Consider the following 22,231-nt stretch of genomic DNA (forward strand, 5'->3'; position numbering starts at 1 on the left):
ATTAAAAGCAAAAACATGATTTAAATGTTCATCGATTTCCCATTGCTGGTCAAATTAGAGTTCGAAATTGTTCGGGACCGGGGCACGAAATATAATAATCGCAAATCGTCTGTCAATTGTTTTGACTGCGGTTTTTGTTGACAAAATTAGAGTTGTGTCGCCTGCTGGATTCGTCAGCTTTTGACCAAAATCAACCAGTGAAATTAGGGAATAAGAACTTAATGTAGGACTTGTGGTTTAAAATGTCCTTGTTTAAGTTATGAGTGTAGCTTTATGTCTTAACCGTCTAGTTGTGGAGTGAAACTTCTTTTTGTGCAAAACTTTGGGCGGTATGGGACGTCAACGCAAGTGTGTAGTTCAGGGCTGCCATAGAGACAAAGAGATTGCTATAAAAACTTTCTGTATACCAAAAATTCGAAAAAGCGACGAAGCAATTACTACTCGGAGGCAAAATTTATGGTTAAGGCGTCTAAAACTGTCTAGTAAGAATCAATCAATTCACGACATGAGGGTGTGTGAAGCTCACTTCCTATCAGGTAAACATGTCAGTATTGATATACTTCACATTCATTTACATCAGACATGTCCCATAGGAAAGCCATCATATTACTTGGATGAAAAAAACCCTGACTGGGCACCGTCGCAAAATATGGGTTCTATCAATTTTGTTTCCAAGTGTGCATATGAGCGTTACAAGAGAAGAAAGAAAATTGAGACAATGAGAGGCAAGTATTTCTAATACATACATGCTTACTTAAGAATAGGTTAAATGAATTTTTTTTAATGTTGGCAAATATTGCTTCTATTTTATCACCTTTATGAATTTCTTCTCTGATTTGCAGCTGAAACAACAGAGTGGTTGCTAAAAGGGAAGGTCATCCGTCAGATTAATCACCAACCCTTAGCTGTCTCTAGTTCCAGCACACATGCTTCTTTGCATAAAAATGCATTTTCATCAAAAGTATTAGAAGTTGTGAAAAAGAAGATTACCCATCAGATGCCTGTAAGCATACCGATGACATAATCCCATGTTCTCATGTCAGTCATCTCAACCACATTGTGCAAGTGCAGTCCCCATTCTGTTCCCTGTTTTCAGTCCGGTTTTAACGTATTACTCGTGGGTACGCAATAATCTTGGTAGCCAAATAACTTTATTCTCTATCTGAACTAAGTTTTAGCAAATTCATTTCGTGGAATTTTTATCTTTTCACAAAAGTATTAATTATTTTTTTGTTTTCCTATTTGTAAAATTTATCTGATTTGAGCAGGGAGGGGTTAAAAAACAAGAGAAGTTGCCAGGAATCTGCAAGGATGACCAGTTGGATATCTCTTGGACACATACGCCACCAATAGAAAATTTTTCTGAAGTCTGTGTTGGTATGGTTTTCTTTTTTCTAATAATAGTTGGGGAATGGCAGAAATTGCTAAAAAGAGTTTTTTTTCCCCAACTGTTGAGATATATTTACTCATCCAGTTATTCTGTAGGCGAAATTGTCATACTTGGGGAAACTCATCCTTCCAGTGTGGCTCAGTCATTAAAGCCAACAAATGACAAAGAACAAGGAGCACCAGGGAAAAGTGTTGAAAATGAAAAAAATGGTGGGAGCCCAGAACAGGTTATTACAATCATGCAATAATATTTTGCTGTTTATTCACATTTCTGACTTCGTCTTACGTCTTTCCTAACTGATCTTTTGTCGAAGGGAGTGAAAGATTATCAGTTTAAGCAAGAATATTATCAGCATCTAATGTCTTTTGTCATTAGATGGTGAGGAATAAACGAATCTTTTTTATCTCAAGTAACACTACACATGATCACGACTATTGCGCCAAATCAATTTGTATAAGTGGTAAGTCTCAGTTACCCTTGTACAAAAAAGGACTTATTGTAATTTCTTTTATTCTGAACAGATTCTCCACAAAGTGCCCTGGACCATAGAAGTTCTCCTATTGATCACGATTACTGTCGGATGCTTTTACCCTATGGTAGCCTTATCATTATACAAATGGTAAACTTTTGGCAGGAATAATTAATGACACATATTTTTAGGCACACCCGCTGCTGCTGAAAACGATTCAAACTCGCCTCATATTCCATCTCAGACAAACACGTCCAATAAAAGTTCTCAGGAAGGGACTGATGTTTTCGAAGATAAAATAGTTGGTATAAAAAGCGGTTTAGAATCCCATTCGACGATCGACATTTTCTGTGAATTCATTCTCCCCGATATCGCGATAGACGATAATGATTCTATTTGCAATCGCTGCTCGGAAGACGTATCCCATCTTCAGTTAGTACTCGAACAAAAATCTACCATTTTGGAGGATCGTTTGAAGGATTTGGATTCTGTGAAACAAGAGCTCGAACGGGCAAAAGAACACATAAATAACCTGAGAGCACAATTGGAAGAGAATACTAATACTTTATGCTCATACTTTTCAGTAGATGGAAAACCCTCGTGAAACATCTCATAAGAATTTCTCAACGATTCTGTAAATACCAGGATCGATTTTGTCGAGATCTCTTAGTGTGTGTGTGAAACTGCCCCGAAAAATTTTGTTTTCTTCACTATTGCTGTTACAATACCTTTTTACCTTTTCAGTTTAATGGCTGTTCCTTTCCCCTTTCTTTATTTTACCTTTCACAATAAGGTACTATTGAAAGGGGACTAGCATTAGTTTGTTTTTATGTTAATTAATAAATATTTGGTTAACGGCAGTTTTTACAGGGATCTTTAAAAAGAGAAAATAAGATACAAATCAGATAAATACGTGGAAAGCAGGTATAAAAGATTTGGCTATGCGATTTTGAAGCAAATAACGTTCCCAAGATCTCAGTAAAAAGGCCACACTAGCCAACCCACAAGGCAGCCAGAGCCCACCCATGCAAGGAAAAGCGGGAAAGGCGAAAACAAGTTTTGTAAAGAAGATCCAGCTATATCTTGACATGCTGTACATAACTTCTCTCCAATCTGGCTTCCTTTTTCTGCTTTGCACCTGGCAGCCATAAGCAGAAATGTAATTCCTTAAAAAACAAAGAAAAAACTTTAATATTAAGAGTTATTAACAGACTGAGCAATGCCTTTACCATAAATAAGGTATCCAATATTAAGTATTATGAAGTAAAATAAAACTGGGGAGAAAAGGCTGAAGATAAAACCAGCACCAACGGCAATACCAACAATTTTCAGCACTCTCCAAGTCCAACAAGTGGATTCTTCACATTCACCACTTTCAGATTCATCAGTTTTGGGGGATATTGTATGTAAGTGATTAGTCTGCAATTGAATTTAATTTGAAGCAATATTACTAAAAATCTATCTCTGTTATAATATTACTTGATTTGACACTGGTTTATCCTCCACATGGTGGGGGGCAGGAATAGTTTCAGCGGATTGTGCCATTTTGAAGCCCTGGTCTATGTTGTTTGCTATCTCCTTATCTTGCATCCCTGTTGCTGCCTTTAATTTCTCCCATGCCATATTAACACTACTATGTACCTCACTCCACAGACCTATAGCTAAATCCGGAACTGTGTGAGATTCCACGGGATGTTCTTGATTTAAGAAAGTAGACGAAGATGCAACTTGGCTTATACTCGCCCCACTAACGTAAGACATCACAGATATTACAAGGAAGGGGCTGATCAACTCAGCCATTCTAGAACAAACGTCTTTAACAAAAATTATGTACGTTTGGGGAGAGAAATTTCTTTGAAACTTACAGTTATACAAATGACCCGAAATTGCAAATTTCCACTGTTCTACTGCATTGCAAATTTTGTTTTGAAAAAACTTGTTCTTAGCGCCACCTAGAATGCCCGCCCATTTTGACAGCAGACAGTTCTTTTCTTTCGTTTTTCTGTTTTGATTTTGACACTGGAAACGTTTTTGCGCAGCTTGCTGAAACGTTTATTTCATTTTCAAGAAACCATTCAACAACATTTCCGTCAAGTTTATAACTAAGCATCGGTTATGCATTTCCACCGAGCTCAAGTTCACTTGCCTCTGTTTATCAACACACCCTTTTCTTCTCTTGGTCTACAGCCCTAACCACCCCTTCAAGCATTCACTCTTCCACATGAAACAATTCTTGTAAGTAGACGTTACTAAATTTAACGAAACATTTGTGGTTACAGTCACAGGATATGGTTAAAGCAAATCATATCCGTGATTCGTTTTGTCGTAATAATAAGCTATATTGTATGAATTTTCCGTGTGGTCAATTTTTGAAATTGGTGTATTTTACCTTCGCATTTTAAAAGATTATTAACAGTTTCTAATAATCAATCCCATATTGTCTAGTGGTTAGGATACCCGGCTCTCACCCGGGAGGCCCGGGTTCAATTCCCGGTATGGGAAACTGTTTTGTTCCAGTCAACGTTTCTTTGTTATTTTCGCTCGGTTGTAAATATCGGCAGTGAGCTTAGTTAGTTACGTCCCATATTGTCTAGTGGTTAGGATACCCGGCTCTCACCCGGGAGGCCCGGGTTCAATTCCCGGTATGGGAAACCTTTTTTCGTGATCCAGGAACGAACTATTGCGCGTAAACTTTTTGTAATTTTAGATTTTTTAAACTGTTCCCATGTTGAATGCACACCCATTTAATTTTTAAAATTTGATGAAAATGCACATTCCGTAAGTAAAGCAGAAGCGCGTAACTACGAAATAAATGCTAAATTTATAGTGATCATGCTTAGTTTTACTTAGATTATTCCATCATTTAGGATTTTACGAAATATCCCATATTGTCTAGTGGTTAGGATACCCGGCTCTCACCCGGGAGGCCCGGGTTCAATTCCCGGTATGGGAATAGTTTTTCTTACTTTTCAGCAGGACATTACGTTTCCTAATTTCTTTGCGTCTTCATAATTTCCTTTCTGTTGGTAGTCATACCTATATCACAGTATGACTAATCTAGCCACATTAACCTGCATAACAACTAAATTCCTCTAGAATGGGTAACGTAGTTCCTATTTTGGTGGATAGGTAGCCCTACGGTCAATTTAAACTATTGTCGTATGCAGCGCGCCAGTCTAAGTCAGTAGTCAACATACAGCCGGGTGATGTAGGCATACAGCTGTTTTGTGTCTCTCAAACATAGTTTTGGCCACCTCGAAGCTCACCTAGACATTTGTGTTTTGGTGTGTTTCATCAAATTGATTGTCTTACTCGTACCAGTATCTGATTTCTAAAGCACATTACTTATTGTACGGGGGAGAGTGAGAGATTTACGGAGACACGTGGGCTTATCGATTCTCGGAAAAGCAACATCTCTGTAATGAAATTGGCCGTGTAGTGATAATGTTTTGACCTCCTTGACCTTGTTCAGTTTTTGTGCTCCGTTTCCCAAGAAGTCGGTGCAAAATTACTACTCTGTTGCTGCGTAGGCTTTTGCACATGAAACAACATGGACAAACGACTGTACGTCGCGTGGAATAATTTTGCGAAGCACGAGCTTAGTTGCCCGGTAAGTAAAATAGGTCTGTTGGACAAAATGAATCCTCTAATGTTGTTCCATTTTGTGCGTCACATAGAAACGTTGCCAATGGCTTGACGTGTTCCTGTGCCTGGCATTGAAACATCAAGAATTCCGCTTCTCTCAGTAAGTTGATGTGAAACTCTTTTCGAACAACTTCCTGTTTGGCTTCTTTGTTCTAAAAACATTCATGGGGTTCAAACGAATCGAGCAACCGGATCAGTTTCTGTTAATGTGACTCACTGCCTGATGTCCACCTGAGCTAACTATGAGAACCAATCCAATTGTGTCACGTGACACGTCTGTTTGTCCTTTCAATATCCCACAATGCTCTAGTGAGGATTTCCGTAGAACCCAGATATTCATAGTCGCCAGACAAAAAAAAAAAAAAAAAAAAAAAAAAATGAAATAATAATAATAATAATAATAGTTGCACAGTTAACCGGTCTATCCTCTGTTGTCCGTAGAGAATAAGATAATGGAGCCTGTGGGCGCGTCTTATCGCGCTCTGCAGATCCTTCGCTTGGTTTTAATCCTCACGAGAATAAATTTTCTGTAAATAATTACATTGCAGATTTTTCCGGGGTATGTCCAGCGTTTTGATAGAGCAGCTGCTGTATGACATGAGCCGGATTAGCAGCTCACAGATGGGCGGAGAAAAAGAGAAATTGACCTACTGCCTTCGTCGCAGAGGGTGGCTTCTCTTGCACGCCTTATCATCCTCCAATTTAAGGGTATTTTTTATTAATCCTATTTCCTGATGATTCACATTAAAAAAATTTAAACGCCAATCATGGCATTCAGAGTTTAGTAGGGGTTGCTGATTTGGCAGATCTTTTGATTAATTTGTACGGAGCTCAAACCGAGGAAGAACCACCGGTTATTGAGGATCAGACATTGTGGCCCCTCACAGATCTTAGTACAGTTGTCACTCGTAGTGACCTGAAGAACGTAAAGAAACCACGACGAAAACAATCGAGACGTGGTGGCCGGTTAGATGACATCAGAATTACGAGCTTAAAAGACTGTGTCGATGGCGTAGTCAAAATCCAGCTGTCAGATCGCTGCTGCCGTCCAGAAGACGATGACGTAGAAGACGTGACAGCATGGAATGAAAAAGCGGAGCTTCCTTGTTTGGCCGCTAAATCTTTCAACCATTTGGCACTGTCACTTTTAGAACAACTAGTGGGGCATCACGGAGATTATCGGCTGAAATCCTCGCGTTGTCTAGATCATCGAGTCATGACATTTGCCTTACAACGCTTACAACCTGGAATGCCTTCCGAAGAGCAACGAAGGTTGTTTCGCTTGATCCTTCGTTGCATGGTGTCCATTGTCCAACACCACCGACCTTTACAGGCCGAAGAAGTCATTCATCTATTGATTGAAATTGCAGACGCGAGTCAACCCAATGTTGCTGGTAAAATACTACATCTTCAACTTTATTTGTTTTCCATTAAACTAACTCTAGGATTGTTTTTAGCTGATGTGATTGAAGGTCTCGTACGGTTTTTTGCTTCAGTTCATCCAATCGATGATGACGTACTCTTTCATCAGTGGCTCAACAATTTCCACAGTCAAACTTGCATGAAATTGGTCATTGATATGGTGATATCAGACTCCCAAGATCTTTCATGGCTTCCTCTGATTGGAACTATAATTGGCAATGTTTCATGTCGCAATTCAAAAACACCATTCCATCATCACCATGTTTTCGGACAGGCCCTAGTCGACCCGGATCAACTTGGTCGTGAATCGTGCTCGATCTCATCTCTTTTCTACATTCTCCTTCAAGTATATCAAATCGGCAATGAAAATGCCCGAAAGCTGGTCTTGAAAGCCATCGTTTCTGGAGGGCACCCATGTTGTTGTCTACCTCCTGATATCATCTATCAAGTTTTATTCAAACGAGTTGTCGAAGTGCCCGAATTCCTCGATGTATTGGAGGTGGTCTTCCGCAGCACGGGTTTTGCATCCGCTACAATTTCAATAATCGATTACCAGTGCCACTTTTGTCGTTACAACGGCGGCCAAGAACTGGAAAGATGTCGTCAAATGGGAGTGTACGCCTCCACGGAATCTCTTAGCAAGTCGTGCTGGAACATGGTATTACCGGATCCGTGGCGTTCGTTTGATTTCTACACTGAATATATTTCGACACGCATGCAACAACCCTTCACGCTGGCCATGGTGAAACACATTCATCGATTGATCGATGTTGCAACGACTCAAGTCAAATCTGAAATATTTGCCCGCGTGTTTTATCCCATCTTGACGCTACCCACCTCGTTTGGAACAGCAGACGCATCTAATCGCTCTTCGATAGCTGGACAGATTACGGAAGCTTGTTGGCAAATGACAGCAAATTTAGTTCGGCAACGGAGTATATGCGAACTTTTCCTTAGTTCCAACGGACTAGAATTATTGCTCGATTTGTGCAGGTCGCCGGAATGGTCCTGGAACGTGGCTAGAGTCCTCCAGTCGATGATCGGCATCCAGTGCCAATCGGACGAAGAAACGGATCTGATTGAAAACGTTGACATCAAATTGACTGGAATGGGCGAGGCCACGGCGTTGGCCATTTTGGAACATTTGCTCGTGCACCACATGTCCTACATTCTGCGTAGTTTGGAGAGCCAAATACCATCGACCGATGATTGCGACATCGAAATCCCAGAATTGAAAGCAGCGACTGACGCTGTTGGATCATTTGATTCCGTCTGGGTGAATCATTTGAAAACGTTAGATCATTTACCTGGAAATTTGAAAACCGCATCCGCCTTATGGGAAACGACCGTCCGTTTGTTTGTTCATAACCGAGCATTTTCTTCGTGGTTTAGTAGCCATCCGTTCGTCAAGTGGATTGAACTCATCCTTCCGGCTATTTGTCGTTACCTGTCCGACCCTCTTGCTCCTCACTGGACGCTATATGCTGAGCTACTCGAACTCTTTCTCGCGTTATCTCTGCTTTCAAGTTCTCCAAATTCAGAACATCGATTGAAATGTATGTTGGAACAATTTTCTCCGCAACGGAAGTTGTCAGTTATTTACGAAATTCTGCTGCGTTGCTCCACTTTGGAACGTTGGGTCAACCCGGAAAATCCCGTCCGTTCTAGCGAATTGGAATCGACTGTGACCGCGACGTTATCCGACGGATACGAAGCTGATACGGAACCTGTCACGTTGGAACCAGTCACGTCACAACATCGATCCATTTATCTTTTCTTCCCTGCCATTCTTCCGCAATTGTTGATCAATTTTTCGAATTGGCTATCGCAAACGACAGCCGATGAAGAAAGAGCATTGCTTTTCCAGGAATTTCTTACGGCCTTCCAGCGGATGGCATCGATTTGCTCACATCCACCGACAGCAACTGTCTTGAGTAATCAAGGATTACTAACGATTCTCCTCAAGAAATTGAAGCCAATCCTAATCAGTAGCGAATCTTCTGGTATCCGTCAGCAAGTGATTGGGATGATCAGCTGTCTTGGTAATCAGAGAATCACACCCGGAGAGTTGCAATTGCTCATTGATATGTTAAAAGAAGAAAATCCGCCTTGGAAGGATCTCCTTCCCGTGTTTTTGCATCTCATTCGATCCGATGGCTACCGTCCGACGTACACGTTAAGTTTTCCTGGCATCAAAGTGATTGACGAAGACATCGAAAATTCATTGCACCTGAGTGGCGGATCGATTGGATCGTTCGTCCAAGTAAATGATATCCGCTCAGAAATTTACACTTTGACGAAACACGCTATGGTATAATAATTCAGCAAAATTTATTTTTGAATGATAAAATATTAAACTAAATTTTTTTATTTGAAATTAGGAACTTGGACGCGTTCATGAGAGCAAAGGGATAGGATCTGCTTGGAAATGCGCTGCAATATTCCTTCCTGTTTTGACTGATAATAGTTGGAACATGCAAACGGATGGGCTTACCCTCTCAACGTGGCTTTTGTTATCAGAAGCTCCTCGTCGTAAAGGTCCGAGATTCTCAAATCCTGAATGGAGACCGGATCTACAAGATTGCACTGCAAGTTTTCCATGGGAAGATCCCAACAACGGCCGTGATCTGCATCTTTTTTCGATGGGTACTAGGAGTTTCCTAGTCGAGTTCTGGGCTGATCCAGGCGCTGACAACACTCTTCTCGTCCGTCTTAGCCAATCAACACATTCCCAAAGCCAGGCATTGGCCACGCAGACGTTAGATTTGAAGATTCCGTCTGGACGGTGGAACCATCTGGTGGTTAGTTGTCGTCAAAGGTCTTCCGCCAATGGATACCATCGAGTAGTACACATCCAGGTGTATTTAAACGGATATCAATCGGCCAGTTTAGATCTCAAAGTGCCTCTCAGTCCGATGAAACGTTTGGGTAATTCTCATTCATTTCTCTTACTGGGAATCGCCTCTGTATCTAAAATCAAGTCAAAGAAGATGATGCCATCGTGGCAACTGGGGAATGCTACACTCTACAAAGGCGAGCTGCTGTCTGCAGAGTTAGCATTTCTTTTAATGGCATTGGGCCCGAACGGTGGCATATTTCTTGCCACCTGTCAAGATGGTCAGACAAGACCAAATTTTCCTCGTTTTCTTCATTCGAAATTAACTGACCATCTTCAAGACTGGGACAGGCTATTAGAATGGAACAAAATGATGGATAGTTTGCAGTCTAACTTGTTGTTGACATACTCGGCCCATAAACCCGAATCGGTGTTCATTTACCCATACATTATCTCTCCAACGGCCGGTAAGTAATATTTAAATTTGTTATAATATTAAACAACTATTAATTTTTCTTGTAAACAGGAATCTTTGGCTCAATTATGCCAAGTGGTTGCGTTTTCAATGCCATTTCCAACGATCCTCGTAGCAGCCAACAACCACCTATAGCCCTTTCAGTGGCCGTGGCCGCACCATTAACGGCCCATTATCATATGGGCATTCACGCCGCAATGAAGCAGCTTGGTGGTTATCCAGTTCTTCTTTTCCTTTTGGGACACAGCATCGAGTCAAAGTCTGATTATCAGGCTCAGTCTTTGGAAATTTTGTTGCATTGGCTGCGTTCAGATGCGCAAGAGGCACATCTATTTGCGGCCAAACGCGGTTACTGGATGCTGCAGCATGTTTTTGAAGCTGATAGATGCCGTCCGGGCAAAGACTTTGCGGCCGTTCTCCTAAATCTCAGCTGTTCTAGTCCAGTCGTCACCAAAAACCCTAGTCACCATTGCGATGCCATTATAGTCGATCCTCGTCTTCTATCCTTTACGATCCAATGCTGGAAACACTGGCAGAGATTTCGTGATTGTTCAGAAGGAAACACGCTTGATTTAGTGCTGCATGGTCTTCAACATCTTTTACGTGACAACCATCGTTATCGAGATTTCAATGTCAAGCAAATGCAACGTGCTGGAATCCTGGAACTTTTGCTCCACCTGGCTAGGGTAAGTTGTGAATTATGTTTAAAATTCTGCACATATCTAATCCCTTGTGTTTATAGGAATCTTCTCTCTATGAAGATTGCATTCCTCTTACAGATCATCAAGCCATCATGATTGCAGATCTGGTAGAAGGATTAATTGGATCGCCACCCACTGTCAGTAACCTGATTGTCATAGTCGATTACCTCCTCCTACTTCATCCAGCTGAGCAAACGTATTGCCCCACCAATTCTGCTGGATTTTCTTATTATTTCCTTCTCACAGCCAGAGATCCTGGTGTCAATGTATTCCATCCAAGGAATTGGAAATTACCAGAAGGTTATGAAACTTATGCTCCAGAGTCTGCCATCCCACAACCGATGAACGCCAACCAACTTGGTTCAGCCCTTCGTGATGTTATTGTCAAGTGGTCAGCTGGAGAAAAACACTGTTACGAAACTATTCCGAATAACCAAGTATTAATATTGAAAGATTCTTACGTGAGTGTTACAAGAGCAAACGTTTCCCCTTTAGACGGCCGAACCCTTGCCGGAAGTCAGCAGTTCTAGCAATTTAAGCACCTGCGCCCGTGATGAGGCTGATACTACACTGAGTCTACATCTTTTACGAGTCTTGATCGCTTGTATTCGAGTTTTGCCCGATTCGATGGTCAAGCAAGTTGCCAGCGGAATCATTCGACCGGACACAGTAGTGATAATGGCTCGCCATAAGCGCGATAGGATGCGTGCCGGAGCAGTCCGACTGTTGCAAGCTGTGTTATCACGCAGCGAAGAAGAAGAGCAGAACTTTATTAAGCAATCAGGACTACTACTTTTGGCTAATCAATTACAGCCATATGCCGCAACGGCTCCGGTCGTAGAATCCTGTGTGAGTCTTTGTGTTGGCGTCGATGTCATCCTTGAACAAGTGTTGGATCCATTCGCAATCTGGCCAGAGAACCCGACACCACTTCAACTGCAATCAACCATACTATTATTAAGTTTGTTACCAAACGCGGCCCTTGATCCGGCCCTGTTTCATCAGCTTGCCACACTAGTTCGGACTCTGGCCACGAGATCCAATCATATTTTGAAGTTCCTGTTGGATTTTGGTCTGGTTGAAACTATGGGCAAGTCCATAGTCGCTTTGGCACATGCAACAAAGACCTGTCCAGGGGATATTTTGGAACAACGTGAAGATGAAATCCTTTTAGAAGCCATACACAGGATACTAATACTCGTTGCCACCCGGACTGTAACTGCTTCAGGTAAACACATTGTATTATTGATGTATTAAGAAGTGATTTTGATTTTCTTTCATCTTTTCCTTAGGAACCGTTCCGTGGACAGCCTTCCAGGACATAATACAATTATTCCACTACATGGAACGAGTGGAAAGTGGCCGCTGCGGATTCAAATCACGTTGCGTACGAATGCTGCACGAAAGCTGTTGCGTTTTGTTGAAACAAGCTATCCAGGCTATTCAACATCGAGTTGAATTTCACAAGATTGGCAGATTGCAACATCAGCTTTTCGCATTCCAACCCGGAACATCGCATTTTCAACACGTTTCTGATAAAGTGCTCAACGCTGTACTTCCAGTTTCCACTAACCGCAAGATGAAGTTGGATAAGCAGCTTAGTCAATCGGAGATATTGGAGCGATTCAAATTTCTTCTCGTGAAAGCGGTCGATCACATCACACTCAACACAGAGCAAAACACGTCCACCGTAGAGGTAGCATTCAGTCAAGATTTGTTTGTAACACTTGTGCGAGGTGTTTCATCCATTCTGGAGCGGCCGAAATCCAACGGGTTCCGTCACCTATCCAACGATGCCTTCACGGACTGGTCACATTATTACGCTCCGGATTCGAGCGACCTTGTCCGCACTCTGTACTGGAACAGTCGGCAAACGATGAAAACCCAATTTAATCGACTAGTTCTTTTCTTGTCAAGTCCAATCCAGTCTTCAACAATGCTTCAGTTTGTCATTAAAACATTGTATGACGACCCTCATTACGAAGAACTCTTTAGATTGGCTAACCCTGATGAGCCAGATTTCACGTGAGTTTGAATTTATAATTAAATTTTATTGGAAATTTAAAAATGATTTGGAATTTTAGGAACACGCTGGATACATATTTGTGTCATTTCTTACATTCACGGAAGTTCACCGATAATGTTGAGCACACAACATTGATTAAAATCCATTGCATTAGCCGTTGTTTGGTGGGATCACACCAGTCAAGACGATGCCAAGTCCTGGATCCAGCGCAGTTAAAGGAGCAATTTGAGATAGACCGAAGTATTTGGTGGAGAACACAAGAAGAGGCTCAAATTCGTATCCTATCGCGTTATGACGCACTCGTTAGGCAGACGGCAGATGTTGCAGCCAAATGGACGACGGTAGCAGTTGGTACGCAAAACAATATCCGCCGTCTCTTCTTGAATCGTTTACGACGCGATCACGGATCCAAAGTGCTGGCTGCAGGAGGTTGGATCGAACTTGTCGATCAATTGACACATCAAAGAGCTGCGTGGCATTTCGCCAAATCGTACGTTCGTGGATGGGAATTGGACCCGATCGAAGGATATCAGCGGATGCATCTTCGCTTGAGAAGAGCAGCACTAAACGTCGATGCCAAATATCTTTTGGAACGTTCTCGTTCTTTATTGGAGCCTGAAAAACTATCTCAACCATTGGAATCCATCTTGCGGATGTCCACTGTCAAATCTGTTGATGATGTCATCGGTCATGATGACGAGAAGGTTCTACGAGCAATCAGCTGTTGGCTAGTCACGACAACAGCCGAAATTATGGGTGAATTAGTACTTACTGAGAAATGGATGACGTTTCTTTCTCCAGAATCCAATCAATTCTTTTCATGTACGAAATATGAAGATGTTCGAGAAATATTGGCCCGTCGTTTCCAGCTTCAAGAGAGGGCACTAGAGCTGTTCATGTGTGATAATCGTACCCAATTCTTGGTGTTCAACAGCCTGGATGAACGAAATGCTACTCAACGAGAGTTGAGCGAATTGTGCCCTAAATTGATTCCGTCCGAAAGTCTGGCCGACGTAACACAACTGTGGCGTGAAAGCCAAATCACCAACTTTGAATACCTCGTCTTCCTCAATAAATTTGCTGGTCGATCCTACAACGATTTGATGCAGTACCCTATTTTCCCGTTTGTTTTGGCTGACTACGAATCGCCACTGCTAGATCTGAATGATCCGCATCTATACCGCAACTTCAAAAAACCTATGGCTGTCCAGGTAATATTGCTTCACCGTCTGCTTTTAATATTTATTATTAATCTTTCCTATTCGAACCAGAATGAGAGTCGCGATCAACATTACATTGAAAACTATAACTACCTCAAAAGGGATTTTGAAAATAGGCCCGAAGGGTCTGGACCGAACTTTGGCCCGTTTCATTATGGATCGTTGTACTCCAATCCTGGCATAGTTCTTCATTTTCTCGTGCGATTGCCACCCTTCACAAAACTCTTGATGGAATATCAAGTTAGTTCTTCAATTTTATACATAAATATATTCTATTTTTAATTTAATATTTATTTTCTCTATTATAGGACCGAAATTTTGACGTCCCTGATCGATCGTTTCACTCTGTCGGAACATCTTGGCGACTGGCCAGCTCCGATTCAACAACCGATGTCAAAGAATTGATTCCGGAATTTTTTTATTTGCCGGAATTTCTAGTCAACTCTCTCGGTTTCGATTTCGGAATGCAACAATGTGGTTAGGACTTTGATAGCACGTTATGATAACATTGCTTCATTGAAGTATTGAATTTTTTTTTTCTATTTTAGGTGATCCGGTGGATGATGTTCAGCTTCCACCCTGGAGTCTGGGGAAGCCACGCCTTTTTATTCAAATCCATCGACAGGCACTGGAGTCAAGCTGGGTGCGTGATCATCTCCATCATTGGATCGATTTGATCTTTGGCTTCAAGCAGACGGGGCCAGCTGCTATCGAGTCCATCAATGTTTTCCATCCATCCACTTACGCTGGATTTGATGCTACCGAGGGACTGAATGACGACCCAATCGAACGGAACGCGAAGCTAACTATGATTCGATCGTATGGTCAGGTTCCTCGCCAGCTATTCCGTCAGCCGCATCCGATGAGCATCCAGCCCCTGAACGCTAAATCTATCCGCAGAAGCCGCAATCTTTTGCCATCTGTCGATCACTTGCAATGGGGTTGCTACGTGGGATCGCCATCCTGTCAGGATCCCGTGTTGAAGCATAAAGAATCCTTTGCTATTCCAGTCCATTCCTTCCTCCCGCTGCGCACGGGAGATACCTACTCTTTAGGCCCGTTCACTACCGCCATTCTATCGCATTCCTACGACAAGGATTCCTTCCTTGGACGTCCGACAGGCATCTTAGGTGTTGCACTAATTTCTTGGGGTCAGTCTGACGGAATTGTGCGTATAAAGATCCGTAAAGACGAACCTGTAAAGCCCCTTTTTCAATCGGAAGCGCATGATAGCGTGATTTTGTGCTCAACTTTACCGGATTACAACAAGATCTGGGTTGTCTATCGTTCCGGAATCATGCGTGTCTATCCATTTCTGTTTGATCCACTAAAACCTCATTTTGAATTGACTGGACCACCGACAATTCTTTCGGGTCACGTTGGACCTCTCCAGCAGCTTGTCCTTTGTTCGGCATTTAGCCTTGCCGTTTCAAGTGGAAGTGATGGATCGATTATCCTCTGGGACCTTCATTCCTTGAAGTTTATCCGCCAACTTACTCCAGGTAAAACTAATGTCTAATACTAATGATTAACGACTGTAATATCAGAATTCAAAATATTTTGTAGGTCTCTCCAACGATCGCAAAGACGTAATATTACCAGTTTCCCAATTGGCAGTCAGTCGAAATACAGCAGACATTGCATGTGCTGTCAATCTTGACGACCAACAGTCACGACTGGAATTGAGGTCAGTCAATGGGCATTTGATCGGCATGACAACAACGAATCCCCTCATCACTTCATTGTGTTTCTCCTCTGCCCCTGAAGGAATTTCGATAAATGTAGTAGCTGCTGGACTATCCAACGGTCGAATCCGGTAAGTCCATAATTGTTTGTCTGCGATTATGTTTCTACATTGTTCTATAATTTTCAATCCAGGTTGTGGGATACCTGGACTCTAAATGTCGTACGAGACATTATTACCGATTCCTCGTTGTCGATCGTCAGTTTGGCATATTCAAGCACCTCACAGCATTTACTAGCCGCTAGAAACGATGGTTCACTCCTGGCTTGGGATAGCCCGCATAACCACAAAAAGTCGCCTCGCTACCCACCCTTTATTAATTTAACTTTGCAATGAGTACTATTGAAACCTGTAGGTCTGATTTAATGTGATTCTAGATGGGTTTCCATGATTTTAAAGAAGCTTAAGAGGCTCCGTTGAAAAAAGTTTTATAAATTTAGCTTTACGATATTATATGGAAATCTGAATAATACTTACGATAATCTATCAACGCATTTCTTACGTGGAAACGTAGTTATAACGGATTTTTTTGTCTTTATTGGCTCGAACTAAGCACATAACAAGTTTAGCCCCACTATCACTCACAGCTTATTGGCGTTCGAGTGAATTGAAGCAATGGTTGGGTGGGGTGGAAAAGTACGAAAGGGAGTCGGACGAATCATGACTCACGACACAAATGGCGATTTCTAGGTCGCAGAAGGTACAGAACACAAATAGTCGATATGAAGCACATCAATAATTTAAGCCAGATCAGACAGAAGTTTTCATCTTTTTGTTGGCTCGTTTGCCTTTGGTGCTGTTTTCTCTATCAGAACCTTCGGAATCTTCCTGGTATTTTCCAGCCTCGGCTTGGGCATGCATTTCCCCCACGCCAAGCATTTTGGCTTTCTCCAAGGAGCGAACTGAAAAACACAAGCCAATGTTAGTCCTCTTATAACATGAACACACACAAAAAGCTATACTTTGAGTCTGTAGGACTTCATTTTGCCGTTTGAGATCATCAATGTCTTGTTGGTGTGCAGCATTTTTCCTCCTCATGAACTGTATATAATCTGCTGCCTTCTTCAGTATTTGAGCCCGGCTGGCCTGAAATCGAGAGCCATCCTACAAATTTTATTTAGTGAGAAATGTTCGACACTTAAGTTTTACTTTTTCTCCCTGTAGAGAGGGAACTGAATCTCGAAGTCCACTGAAGCTATCCTTGATATGGTCTCTCCTCTTCCTCTCCAAGGCATTATGGTGTGCTCGCTTGTCAACCTATTCATCAATATAAATTAAAAGTGATACGAAGCAGAAGAAAATACTTAAAGCAGATGTAAATAACAACTTACCTGTTGGGAATACTGGCCTGAGCCACGGGAGTAACCACCTCCATCCTCTTCCTGCAGCAGATATCAGCAACAAGGTATCCAGGTATGAAAAAAGGTAACATGAAACAGATGTCTATACGAAACCATTCACCATGTACTTACATCACTTTCGATATCTATGTCTCGCTCGTCGTCACTCATCGAAGGGGACACAGCATACGACATGGTCGTAATAAAGCCAGGCGAACTTGGAGCACCAAGATAGTTCCAACTTCAAAGCCCAATTTCTAAGGTTGGTAGAAAGGGTTACACACTCTAAACACAACAACTGTGCTTCAAGGTAATCGAGATAAGAACCTGCGATTTGCTTCCAAGTCGATTTCTCTTTGTGTAAACACGTCACGAGTTTGTGCCAAGAATTACATTCACGAGACTAAGCAGCAAGTGAGTAGCGCATAGTGTTGATCTCCAACGCATTGCGACGTTGCCAAAAATCCTTTTAAAGAAAGAAAATATAAATAAAAATGAATTTTTTGGACTAGTGCAGACAGCACAGCGTTACCACTGTCGCTTTGCATTCTCCCTTGGCTCGGTCGTTACATTGAATCTCGTATCTTTCCTAGTAAATATATCAAAAGAAAAGCTACACGCAAATGGCTTTGGGAAGACGGCATTTGATAACACAAGAAGTAAATGGAAACCCCTCACTCTGCTGTTCTCAATTGAAACAGAAAGAGAAATTCAGCTTCATACGTGACAACGCATTTTGGCTGTAGGGAATTTGTGCTGCAATTTTTTTTCCCAACCAACCAACATCAATTACCAAGAAAATGAAGCTTCATGACGGAAGAAATCGAAAACATGCAATCTTCAATGACAAGCGGCTAACGAACCAGAAGGGAGCCGAAAGAAAAATATTCCACATTCCGTCGCCATATTTGATGTCCATTCCCCACTAGAAGAAAGAAAAAACAAAAAAAAGGTAATCGAAACATTCAAATCTCTTCAATGGCCTTCACATCGCATTAATGTTCGCAGCATCAAAGAAGAAATATAGGATTTAATTTGCTACTGCGAAAAATAAAACTACTACCTTGTTTCATTGATGAAGGTTGTTTCTATCACGCACGTGGACCCGATACGCCCACCATGGCAAATAGGGCTATGAATAGAAATAGTCTCAAACCGAACATTCAAACCGTGAAGTGGATGACTGGAACCCGAGGCACTTTTTTTTTCGTTTACTAAAAAAACCGGATTCTCTTCTTAAGGTCAGCGATGAAGCAAGAGACTCGTTATAATGCGATTCTTCGCGTTTATAGAGGCTTCTTCGTGAAAACCGGACTGTTGAAGGTTGGGTGTGCCCGAATGACTCTCCTCTTTTGTCCATGAGATGATATCCCTGGTGCAAAAAAAAAAACTCGGACTGAAGATTAATCGCAGCAGTCCTTTAAGCAAAAAAGGAATCGCTTTTCCTCGTCATAGAACGTGGCTGCTAGTGTGGACTTGACGCCGTCCAAGTTGGTTGTGTAGCGTTCATCGGCTGTTTAGTTGGACTCCTTTGACGTTTATTTTTACACACTTTTCTAAGGATTTTTGTGAGAAAAACAACACAACAACAAAGGATCGAATTAGAGAGGTAAGATTTTCATGTTACTAATATCTTTAAACCAAACAGAGCTAAACTTCGCATAATGACATTGAAACTCGTTTGGATCCACAGTTCTTTGTCTTAGAGCGTTGTCGAGAAAGTGAAGATGACTGAAAAGGATTACAACGCGCTACTGGTGATGTCGGATCCCCCTAATCCAAACCAACAAAAGATAATTAAACAAGTAATAGACTGGTTTTTCGGTCCTGATGCACAGGGAAAACCCAGTAAGGATTGGAGTAAACGTCTATTACGACCAAGACCACGGCTGGAGCCTTTAGCAACCACTACAGAGTATGCCACGCAGTACGATACAAGCATTCCTTTGTTACCTTCATCCGCCCGGATTCCCTACCCTTTCATAATATTGGGAGGCGTTCTCATCCTCGGCGTATTATACCTTCTACTTTTTCTCATCATTGATCGTTTACGGTGTTGCAACAAGGTATTACTTGTCTCAGTTTGCTTCTCGAAAATTACATTTGTTAAGTTGAAAATGTCCATATTAACAGGAGACTGCTCGCAGGAAGAACAGAACTACAGAGCGGCCGGCAAGGAGGCAAACTCTGGATGGGTTGTATTCCGTTGAAGATGACTCTCTGGGTTCCGGCAATGTTCCTCCTTCTTCCAAGGTTTCCGACGATGCACCTCCTCCGTCTTACGAAGATGCCATTCTTGCGAGCCAACAACAAACAACGCCAGCCAAGTGAACTAATCGTAACGTATAGAGACCAATAGTGGAATGTTTGAATATACTTATTTCTTTAAAATCGAAATGCCAACGATCGTGCTGACATGGTTCGTGTTCTCGACTAACCAGTTTAGTGTCACGGTCATACCAAATATAGCGTTATGTAGCCAGGTTGCGATTGAGCGTGTGCAATCGTGGAAGCTTTGTCTATAAAGGTGCAGCCTACTCGACTCTTCACGTGTGGTTTAACACGCTTCAGGGGAGGGAGTCAGGAAGCAAGCAGTATTGCAATTTGACATGAAACTAACATTGATAATATGTAAACCTATACGATCTTGGCCTTTTTCCATGAAATGAAAAAGGAGAAAGGTCTTTTTTTTTTTGTATTATATTCGCAGATCGTGATAAGAATCGGTGCCTTCATTTAAAGTGTGCATTAATTTTATATCCACTTCCTTTTTTCCACCATTTAGTTGCTCTTGCATCTCGGTTTGTCATCACAGAATGCAAAATGCATTGGTGTACGGTAATAAATCAGTGAATGGAAATGAAGAGGCCAAAGGTTATTAATACAGTTTTTCAGGCTACACTGTAAAAAAAGACATTCCTATGACATGTAGCTTGTCAAAAGGTTCATCAAATACTTTGTATTTAGGAGAAAATGCCAATCAAAAAAAAAAAAAAAAAGTTACCTGTGATGGATGCTGGAAAATGGAAAGCGACTGTTTAGAAACACAGGAAGGTCTACTGAAAATTGGCAACAGTTATGCGTTAAATGTGTATTTAAATGTCAAGGTCGGAAAATGATACTTGTACATTCCAAGACTGAAACTGTTAAATATTATAATAGATAGGCTGAAATAAAAAAAAAACACGTATATAATTAAAACGTTCAAGTAAAAGGTGTTGTCATATTTCATTTTGTCGCATGCTGGTTAGCAGACGACGTAGCCAGTAGGAAGACAGAGAACCAGACCGTCAGCAGCAATGGGCACTGTCTTGGTAACAGTCGTCGATGCAAACTTGTAGGATGTTACGGTTGTAGATGCCAACGAATAAGTGTTTAAAAATCGTGGGTCTCGCATCTGTTTCAGCCACGAGACGGATCCCGAAAGATCAGCTGAGGAGCCAAGACCTTTCGATGAAGCAATGTCGTGCTGCAAAGCCTCATCAGACGACATTTGGCGATGTTGGCGGGAGACATCCAACGATGGGACAACGGTAGGGATCACTCTGCAATTACAAAAATATGTTATTAACATTCCTAAATGCTTGATTAATAAAAATTTACGCGTACTGCTGTGTTTCAGAGGGAACAATGGCGAATTGCAAGTCTGCTGGACTGGGTGAATCATCAAGCAAGTCTCGTTTACGACGACAGGCTGTAGTTTTTGCAGCATCATCTTTAAATTTAGCTGCTGCAATGCAAGACTGGACGCTGGTGAGGGTCACAGACGAGGTAAGAGTGAATGAAGCTGTCGTTGTTTTAAAGTATGTCAAATAGCTCAACAACAATCGTTCGTCGTTCTGTGGTCGTTTCACGAATGCTGGTCTGCGTTCACGAAATTCGTTGAATCTTGACTGAACGTCTGAATTCTCCTCTTCGTCAAAGTAATCTTGATATTGTGCTGCAACCAAGCTAGCGTCTAACTCGTCATTCTGTAGAAAGTTCAAAGTTAAAATCACAGTCTGTCCATCCATGTACCATTGCTTTGCTGGTACCTGCGAGTAAGTGACGGTCTTGGTTGGTCGGAATACGCGGTAATCGGGGACGTCATCTTGGACATTGTAGTAACTCGGTAGGTAGCTGTTGACGAAGGGCTGTTGCGCGTAATTGTACGGCGTCCACCAAAGCCTTTCACGTCTTTGCTGGAATTGTTGATCAGAAAAAGCCACCAAGAAAACAGACAGGAAAATCAAAGCTAGCTTCATCTAGGGATCATCAATCAAAAGTTCGAGATAAAAGATTAGCGAAATAAAGGCAATCGTGTTGAGTCTTGACGTCTACCTTATTGGTAGATGTGATAGGCGAGTTGGTTCTCTTGCAACTAACGTCCGTTGATTCGGAAACACTGAAAGAGATAGGTTTTTATACATCCCCACACCTGCATTTATTCTTGTTTTTTACTGTTCTCTTCAACGCTGAAAAATCGCTTAAAAACCCCATTTTTTAGTATCAGTTTAATATACTGCACCTCTTTTTTGTCGGCATGGCCTGGCTGTGCCAAAAGGACAAGTTGGCTCTTTTTTACGATTACAAATGAAAGAGCATTTTTTTCCCCTCCGAAATTAGTGAAGTAAAGAAATAGTAAAAAAAAAAAAAAAAAGAGATGTCCGACAGCTTGAAAAATGCCTTCCTTTTGTGTTTCTTAACAGCTGTCTCGTTTTGATTGGTTGGTACTCTAACAAACGGACGTGCAAAGCAAACCCTCCACCTAGGATTAATCGTAAAAACTTTATCGTTCGGCCGCATGTTGACTTGATGAAAGAGCACCTTCCTATTCAAACAAGCATGGCGTTCTCTAAGATTCATGGAAATCTTAGGAAGTACGTCGTGTAAAAACAGAAATTGGGGTGGGTGAACGACCGCATGAAAAATCTTGTGTGGTAGGCCAATTGAGCGATTCTTACTTGTAGAGTTTGAAATTACG

The 22,231-nt window shown here is 41.7% G+C and overlaps 6 protein-coding genes and 3 non-coding genes across 13 annotated transcripts; 6 read left to right on the forward strand and 3 right to left on the reverse strand.

Moving 5' to 3' along the window:
* Positions 1 to 143: 143 nt before the first annotated feature.
* LOC130690339 (uncharacterized) lies at positions 144 to 20,091 on the forward strand. 3 transcript variants are annotated; one of them, XM_059495801.1, is made up of 4 exons: positions 17,915 to 18,877; positions 18,962 to 19,025; positions 19,107 to 19,334; positions 19,402 to 20,091. In XM_059495801.1, exons 2-4 carry the CDS (start codon positions 18,996 to 18,998, stop codon positions 19,597 to 19,599), a joined length of 456 nt encoding a protein of 151 aa, XP_059351784.1. In that variant the 5' UTR covers positions 17,915 to 18,877; positions 18,962 to 18,995; the 3' UTR covers positions 19,600 to 20,091. The 3 variants fall into 3 exon arrangements, with proteins under 3 accessions (XP_059351783.1, XP_059351784.1, XP_057369338.1); XM_059495800.1 differs by lacking the exon at positions 17,915 to 18,877 and adding an exon at positions 144 to 154 and having other exon boundaries at positions 18,962 to 19,334; positions 19,402 to 20,062; XM_057513355.2 differs by having other exon boundaries at positions 17,925 to 18,877; positions 18,962 to 19,334; positions 19,402 to 20,062.
* LOC130690308 (uncharacterized) lies at positions 164 to 2,719 on the forward strand. The gene is made up of 8 exons (XM_057513317.2): positions 164 to 536; positions 594 to 725; positions 843 to 1,003; positions 1,269 to 1,377; positions 1,486 to 1,616; positions 1,766 to 1,850; positions 1,912 to 1,986; positions 2,051 to 2,719. The coding sequence occupies exons 1-8, from the start codon at positions 332 to 334 to the stop codon at positions 2,461 to 2,463; spliced, it is 1,311 nt and encodes a 436-aa protein (XP_057369300.1). The 5' UTR covers positions 164 to 331; the 3' UTR covers positions 2,464 to 2,719.
* Positions 2,832 to 3,760, reverse strand: LOC130690335 (uncharacterized). The gene is made up of 3 exons (XM_057513350.2): positions 3,339 to 3,760; positions 3,089 to 3,278; positions 2,832 to 3,025 (listed from the first exon to the last, which is right to left on the reverse strand). The coding sequence occupies exons 1-3, from the start codon at positions 3,657 to 3,659 to the stop codon at positions 2,835 to 2,837; spliced, it is 702 nt and encodes a 233-aa protein (XP_057369333.1). The 5' UTR covers positions 3,660 to 3,760; the 3' UTR covers positions 2,832 to 2,834.
* LOC130690295 (lysosomal-trafficking regulator-like) lies at positions 3,993 to 16,419 on the forward strand. 2 transcript variants are annotated; one of them, XM_057513301.2, is made up of 17 exons: positions 3,993 to 4,094; positions 5,390 to 5,469; positions 5,537 to 5,604; positions 6,053 to 6,212; positions 6,283 to 6,898; positions 6,962 to 9,237; positions 9,308 to 10,229; positions 10,289 to 10,923; positions 10,980 to 11,375; positions 11,434 to 12,166; positions 12,231 to 12,963; positions 13,023 to 14,175; positions 14,236 to 14,424; positions 14,493 to 14,661; positions 14,733 to 15,686; positions 15,751 to 16,000; positions 16,063 to 16,419. In XM_057513301.2, exons 2-17 carry the CDS (start codon positions 5,410 to 5,412, stop codon positions 16,262 to 16,264), a joined length of 9,516 nt encoding a protein of 3,171 aa, XP_057369284.1. In that variant the 5' UTR covers positions 3,993 to 4,094; positions 5,390 to 5,409; the 3' UTR covers positions 16,265 to 16,419. The 2 variants fall into 2 exon arrangements, with proteins under 2 accessions (XP_057369284.1, XP_057369283.1); XM_057513300.2 differs by lacking the exon at positions 3,993 to 4,094 and having other exon boundaries at positions 5,034 to 5,469.
* Trnae-cuc (transfer RNA glutamic acid (anticodon CUC)) lies at positions 4,290 to 4,361 on the forward strand. The gene has a single exon. It is a non-coding gene; the product is annotated as a tRNA-Glu (tRNA).
* Positions 4,439 to 4,510, forward strand: Trnae-cuc (transfer RNA glutamic acid (anticodon CUC)). The gene has a single exon. It is a non-coding gene; the product is annotated as a tRNA-Glu (tRNA).
* On the forward strand, positions 4,741 to 4,812 carry Trnae-cuc (transfer RNA glutamic acid (anticodon CUC)). The gene has a single exon. It is a non-coding gene; the product is annotated as a tRNA-Glu (tRNA).
* Positions 16,440 to 17,734, reverse strand: LOC130690342 (protein max-like). Of its 2 annotated transcripts, XM_057513357.1 has the most exons (6): positions 17,596 to 17,734; positions 17,401 to 17,525; positions 17,260 to 17,310; positions 17,078 to 17,185; positions 16,891 to 17,032; positions 16,440 to 16,830 (listed from the first exon to the last, which is right to left on the reverse strand). In XM_057513357.1, exons 2-6 carry the CDS (start codon positions 17,461 to 17,463, stop codon positions 16,679 to 16,681), a joined length of 516 nt encoding a protein of 171 aa, XP_057369340.1. In that variant the 5' UTR covers positions 17,464 to 17,525; positions 17,596 to 17,734; the 3' UTR covers positions 16,440 to 16,678. The 2 variants fall into 2 exon arrangements, with proteins under 2 accessions (XP_057369340.1, XP_059351785.1); XM_059495802.1 differs by having other exon boundaries at positions 16,891 to 17,014; positions 17,401 to 17,707.
* Positions 20,092 to 20,444: 353 nt separating the features above from the next.
* On the reverse strand, positions 20,445 to 21,706 carry LOC130690328 (uncharacterized). The gene is made up of 4 exons (XM_057513341.2): positions 21,589 to 21,706; positions 21,303 to 21,512; positions 20,878 to 21,239; positions 20,445 to 20,813 (listed from the first exon to the last, which is right to left on the reverse strand). The coding sequence occupies exons 2-4, from the start codon at positions 21,510 to 21,512 to the stop codon at positions 20,516 to 20,518; spliced, it is 870 nt and encodes a 289-aa protein (XP_057369324.1). The 5' UTR covers positions 21,589 to 21,706; the 3' UTR covers positions 20,445 to 20,515.
* Between the last annotated feature and the right edge of the window lie 525 nt (positions 21,707 to 22,231).

The sequence above is a fragment of the Daphnia carinata genome, chromosome 6, assembly GCF_022539665.2.
Source record: "Daphnia carinata strain CSIRO-1 chromosome 6, CSIRO_AGI_Dcar_HiC_V3, whole genome shotgun sequence".
NCBI lineage: Eukaryota > Metazoa > Arthropoda > Branchiopoda > Diplostraca > Daphniidae > Daphnia > Daphnia carinata.

Bases quoted from the DNA above. Each gene is read 5' to 3' on its own strand.
- LOC130690308 (XM_057513317.2), top strand. From the start codon at position 332: ATGGGACGTCAACGCAAGTGTGTAGTTCAGGGCTGCCATAGAGACAAA. The intron at 537-593 runs GTAAACATGTCA...CATGTCCCATAG, and splicing joins TGAAGCTCACTTCCTATCAG to GAAAGCCATCATATTACTTG. The intron at 1,851-1,911 runs GTAAGTCTCAGT...TATTCTGAACAG, and splicing joins CAAATCAATTTGTATAAGTG to ATTCTCCACAAAGTGCCCTG.
- LOC130690335 (XM_057513350.2), bottom strand. From the start codon at position 3,659: ATGGCTGAGTTGATCAGCCCCTTCCTTGTAATATCTGTGATGTCTTAC. The intron at 3,279-3,338 runs GTAATATTATAA...ATTCAATTGCAG, and splicing joins ATAAACCAGTGTCAAATCAA to ACTAATCACTTACATACAAT. The intron at 3,026-3,088 runs GTAAAGGCATTG...TTGTTTTTTAAG, and splicing joins TATTGGATACCTTATTTATG to GAATTACATTTCTGCTTATG.
- LOC130690295 (XM_057513301.2), top strand. From the start codon at position 5,410: ATGGACAAACGACTGTACGTCGCGTGGAATAATTTTGCGAAGCACGAG. The intron at 6,899-6,961 runs GTAAAATACTAC...GATTGTTTTTAG, and splicing joins GAGTCAACCCAATGTTGCTG to CTGATGTGATTGAAGGTCTC. The intron at 14,662-14,732 runs GTTAGGACTTTG...TTTCTATTTTAG, and splicing joins TTTCGGAATGCAACAATGTG to GTGATCCGGTGGATGATGTT.
- LOC130690342 (XM_057513357.1), bottom strand. From the start codon at position 17,463: ATGTCGTATGCTGTGTCCCCTTCGATGAGTGACGACGAGCGAGACATA. The intron at 17,033-17,077 runs GTAAAACTTAAG...TAAAATTTGTAG, and splicing joins CCTCTCTACAGGGAGAAAAA to GATGGCTCTCGATTTCAGGC. The intron at 16,831-16,890 runs GTATAGCTTTTT...TGTGTTTTTCAG, and splicing joins TGAAGTCCTACAGACTCAAA to TTCGCTCCTTGGAGAAAGCC.
- LOC130690339 (XM_059495800.1), top strand. From the start codon at position 18,996: ATGACTGAAAAGGATTACAACGCGCTACTGGTGATGTCGGATCCCCCT. The intron at 19,335-19,401 runs GTATTACTTGTC...CCATATTAACAG, and splicing joins GTTTACGGTGTTGCAACAAG to GAGACTGCTCGCAGGAAGAA.
- LOC130690328 (XM_057513341.2), bottom strand. From the start codon at position 21,512: ATGAAGCTAGCTTTGATTTTCCTGTCTGTTTTCTTGGTGGCTTTTTCT. The intron at 21,240-21,302 runs GTACCAGCAAAG...AACTTTCTACAG, and splicing joins AGACCGTCACTTACTCGCAG to AATGACGAGTTAGACGCTAG. The intron at 20,814-20,877 runs GTACGCGTAAAT...TTGTAATTGCAG, and splicing joins GTTCCCTCTGAAACACAGCA to AGTGATCCCTACCGTTGTCC.